This window comes from Brassica rapa, chromosome A02 (genome assembly GCF_000309985.2).
Source record: "Brassica rapa cultivar Chiifu-401-42 chromosome A02, CAAS_Brap_v3.01, whole genome shotgun sequence".
NCBI lineage: Eukaryota > Viridiplantae > Streptophyta > Magnoliopsida > Brassicales > Brassicaceae > Brassica > Brassica rapa.
Window position 1 is genome coordinate 7,479,374 of NC_024796.2, and position 4,033 is coordinate 7,483,406.

Consider the following 4,033-nt stretch of genomic DNA (forward strand, 5'->3'; position numbering starts at 1 on the left):
TAAAACATTGGAATATAATATAGTTATACGGACTTAGGTGGTGGATAAAGGCTTTGCGGTTGAGTTGATCATCACGATGCCGCTTATGGAGGAATCACATCTTTAAACTTGATCGGAGCTGAGCTCAGCTACGGTGTGTCAGGTGCAAAAACATTACAGCGTATATATATATGAGCAAGGCAACAATCCACATAACTACTGCTAATTAATTGATATATAAGACGCACAATATTAGAGAGATGATAACATGAATGTATTATTAGGATAAGGAAACTATCTTCACATTCATGAGCATATATTACATTACCTCAATCATCTCCTTATCATAACTTCTGTATATACGCATACCGTAAATACCTCCTCTGTAATTGTATATAACAAGAGCTCTGCTCTATCAATAGAATCATCCAATTCCATAAGTTATCATGGTATCAGAGCACCAACCAATGGCCAATCCGACAATTTGACGTAAACAATGCTTTCTTGCAAGGCAAGCTTGATGAAACAGTCTATACGATGCAGCCACCGGGGTTCATCAATCAAGACAATCCAAAGGCTGTATGTAAGCTCAACAAGGCTATCTATGGACTTAAACAAGCACCAAGGGCTTGGTACACTGAGCTCAAGCGATTCTTGCTTTCTTCTGGATTCAAAAATTCCCTTGCCGATGCCAGTCTCTTCATTTACAATCAAAATGGCACTCTTCTCTACATGCTAGTGTATGTCGATGACATTGTTCTCACCGGGAACAACACACAGCAAATGGAACGCTTCATAAAGGCTCTATCTACACGATTCTCTCTCAAAGACCTTGGCTCTCTCTCTTATTTTTTAGGCATTGAAGCTCATAGAACTTCTCATGGCTTGTTACTGACTCAACATCGTTATATTGCAGATTTACTACAGAGAATCAAGATGGAAGACTGCAACCCAGTTTCCACGCCAATGTGTCCATACAAACCACAGACGCTTGACTCCGGCAAGTCATTGTCTGATCCAACTCAATACCGTGCTACTGTTGGGAGTCTTCAATACTTTTCCCTAACTCGTCCAGACATCTCATTTGCTGTCAACAAGCTATCACAATTTATGCACAAGCCCACTGATGAGCATTGGCATGGAGTTAAACGTGTTCTTCGCTATCTGTCTGGTAGTATGACCACTGGAATTTTTCTTTCTGCGAGCAACACACCTGCCTTACACGCCTTCACAGATGCAGATTGGGCAGGGAACCGCGATGATTACACATCCACAGGTGCCTATATCGTCTACTTTGGGAAGCATCCCATTGCCTGGTCTTCTAAGAAACAAGCCACTGTTGCTCGCTCGTCGACTGAAGCTGAGTATCGGTCTATTGCTTCCACCGCTGCTGAAGTTTGCTGGCTGCTCTCTCTCATCACCGAATTGAACATCAAGACAACTGCACCTCCAACGATCTATTGCGACAACATAGGCGCCACGTACCTTGCAGCAAACCCTGTCTTTCACTCCCGAATGAAGCATCTAGCTCTTGATTATCACTTTGTCCGCAGTCATGTTCAAGCTGGTCATATGCGTGTCACTCACGTTACCTCGGCCGATCAACTCGCTGACGCTTTAACCAAGCCTCTCTCCCGCGCTAAACATCAACAACTATGCTCCAAGATCGGACTAGCACAAGGCGGTCCGTCTTGAGGGGGGATATTAGGATAAGGAAACTATCTTCACATTCATGAGCATATATTACATTAGCTCAATCATCTCCTTATCATAACTTCTGTATATACGCATACCGTAAATACCTCCTCTGTAATTGTATATAACAAGAGCTCTGCTCTATCAATAGAATCATCCAATTCCATAAGTTATCACAAACTTCATGGTTTATAAGTTTTGAGATTGTTTATTACATGGTATCATAGTTTAAATATTTAAATTTCTCGGTTGTAGTCTATCTTTGGATGTTCAGTCCAGTTTATATGTCTAATCATGAAAATGAAGGGTGTATTAAATTTTGACTTCGAAAGTTAAACGCAAATAGCAATAAATAATATATAAGTGTATGTATAAAATCTTCGGCTGTTAAACTAGCTTTTGAGTGTTTAAAATCACTCCCTCTTTATCACTTTAATGATGTTTTAAGAGAAAAAAATTGTTTCAGATGTTTCCAAAATAGTGTCTGCTATTTATTATATTTTGATTTTTGTCAGTTATTATTTTGGGGTCAATAAATGCAAAATCAATATAGATACGCAATTATGTAAGTATCACAATGATTAGCCGTGGTAAGCGCACTAATTAGTTGACTAAATTAAATGTAAATATAATTTATGAGGATCCCAATCAAAGTTACCATACAATGCTTTTTTTTCTTCTAATTCTAGGATTTTGTTGAATTTGTCACTTTTGAAATAATAAAAAAGTAGAATATATTCGGGACACTTGGCGTGGTGGATGTAATCCTAACGAACAAAGCAATTTCTATAAGAAAAAGAACAACAAAAGCAACATGGTCCATGGCCAAACGCGTTAGAATCAATTACATAATTAAAAAATATTCCAAATAATAAATACAAATGGAACGTTATTCCAATCAGGCAATAACACATTGAAATTCCTTATTCCTCACGATTACATTAGTAAAAGATGAGAGAAGCATTCACATTCAATTGCACTCTGTATTTTTCATCATCATCACTAAGCAAACTAAACCAATCTCAAAAGAGAAGTCAAACCAAACCAAACAATTACATGTCAAACCAAACCAAACCAAACCAATGCCAAACACAGAGATCTTCAGAAACATCGCAGATGGTTGTTGTGGTGGTGGTGGCTATGGTTGTTGTGTCCGTTACCGTGACTATGACGGCGATGAATCTCCTCATCGATAATCTCCTGAACATGCTTAAACTTATCGACACGGCAAGGAATCGTAATCGGACCAGCGTGTTTGAAACCGTACTCTTCTTCAGCTTCTTTCAAGAGCCTCAAGAACAGAGGATGGTTCAAGAACATCAACGGAACAATGAATCTGTGTAGACCTTCTGTATCTCCTTCGTGGCCCACCATGATCGCAACACAGCCTTTAGGAACATGATGATGGTTATGATGATGGAGTATGTGGAGATGAGGAAAGTGAAACTTGAACACCATCTGTTTATGCACGTGTTCTTCAAAACCCATCAAAGAGATAGAGTCTCTCTTACCAAAACACTTATCGAGAAACACGAAGATTGATTGAAAAACGATTAACGACGGAGAAGAGCAGCTGGTGTTAAAAGACGGTGATAGAAAAGGGCCAAGGATCGACGGCAGAAGAGATAGTGAGAAGAAATATAGAAAGAGATGAGTCGGTGAGAGATCTAGGGATGTTGCTCATGATAGGCTAAGCATACATGTATATGTTTGATAAAATGTTTTTTGTGAGGAAGTTGCGAGGATAATGGAGATGGAGATGTAAGCTTGTATATATATACATATTACCCATCGGTTTAGGGCTTTGCTTTCACGCGCACGCCGCTAAGGCTTTTTCTCCTATTTTGTTTTTGCTTTTTGTGTGTGTTTTTAATTGATTAATGAGCTGGAAATTGACGTGGTAAAAGTTGCAGCTAGTTAGGAAGGATTAGGGTTTACCGACTAAGCAGGCTTGTTAATTGTTTTAATGGTCAAAAACGTTTTCCTTTTATTTTTTTATCTAGTAAACGATTATCTTGGGTGGAAACATAATATTCATTTTAGTGAGAAATTTAACATTAGAATTGAATGGTGTTTTTTTGATCAACTAGATTTAAACTGAATGATGTTATAAAATAAACAGTATAAAATTTTTTTTTTGAAACACTTTGATGATAAATTATATACTTATAACTTATTTTTGAAATTAAGGTTCTTAATTTACTTTTTATGAAAATGATTAGGTTCATTTATTTTACGATGTGGTGAGATTTGTAATAAATATTAGATTAACATACAAAGTTAAATTGTTTTGTCAAATAACATAATTAACTTATTAGATAAACATAATATTATATGTAAATATTTATTTTCAACCAAT

The 4,033-nt window shown here is 37.1% G+C and overlaps 1 protein-coding gene across 1 annotated transcript; it reads right to left on the reverse strand.

Annotated features, from left to right (window-relative positions):
* Positions 1–2,560: 2,560 nt before the first annotated feature.
* LOC103852023 (auxin-responsive protein SAUR32) lies at positions 2,561–4,033 on the reverse strand. The gene has a single exon (XM_009128903.3). The coding sequence runs from the start codon at positions 3,160–3,162 to the stop codon at positions 2,776–2,778; it is 387 nt and encodes a 128-aa protein (XP_009127151.1). The 5' UTR covers positions 3,163–4,033; the 3' UTR covers positions 2,561–2,775.

What these genes read in the sequence shown, in the direction of transcription:
- LOC103852023 (XM_009128903.3), bottom strand. Translation starts at nt 3,162, where the DNA reads ATGGGTTTTGAAGAACACGTGCATAAACAGATGGTGTTCAAGTTTCAC.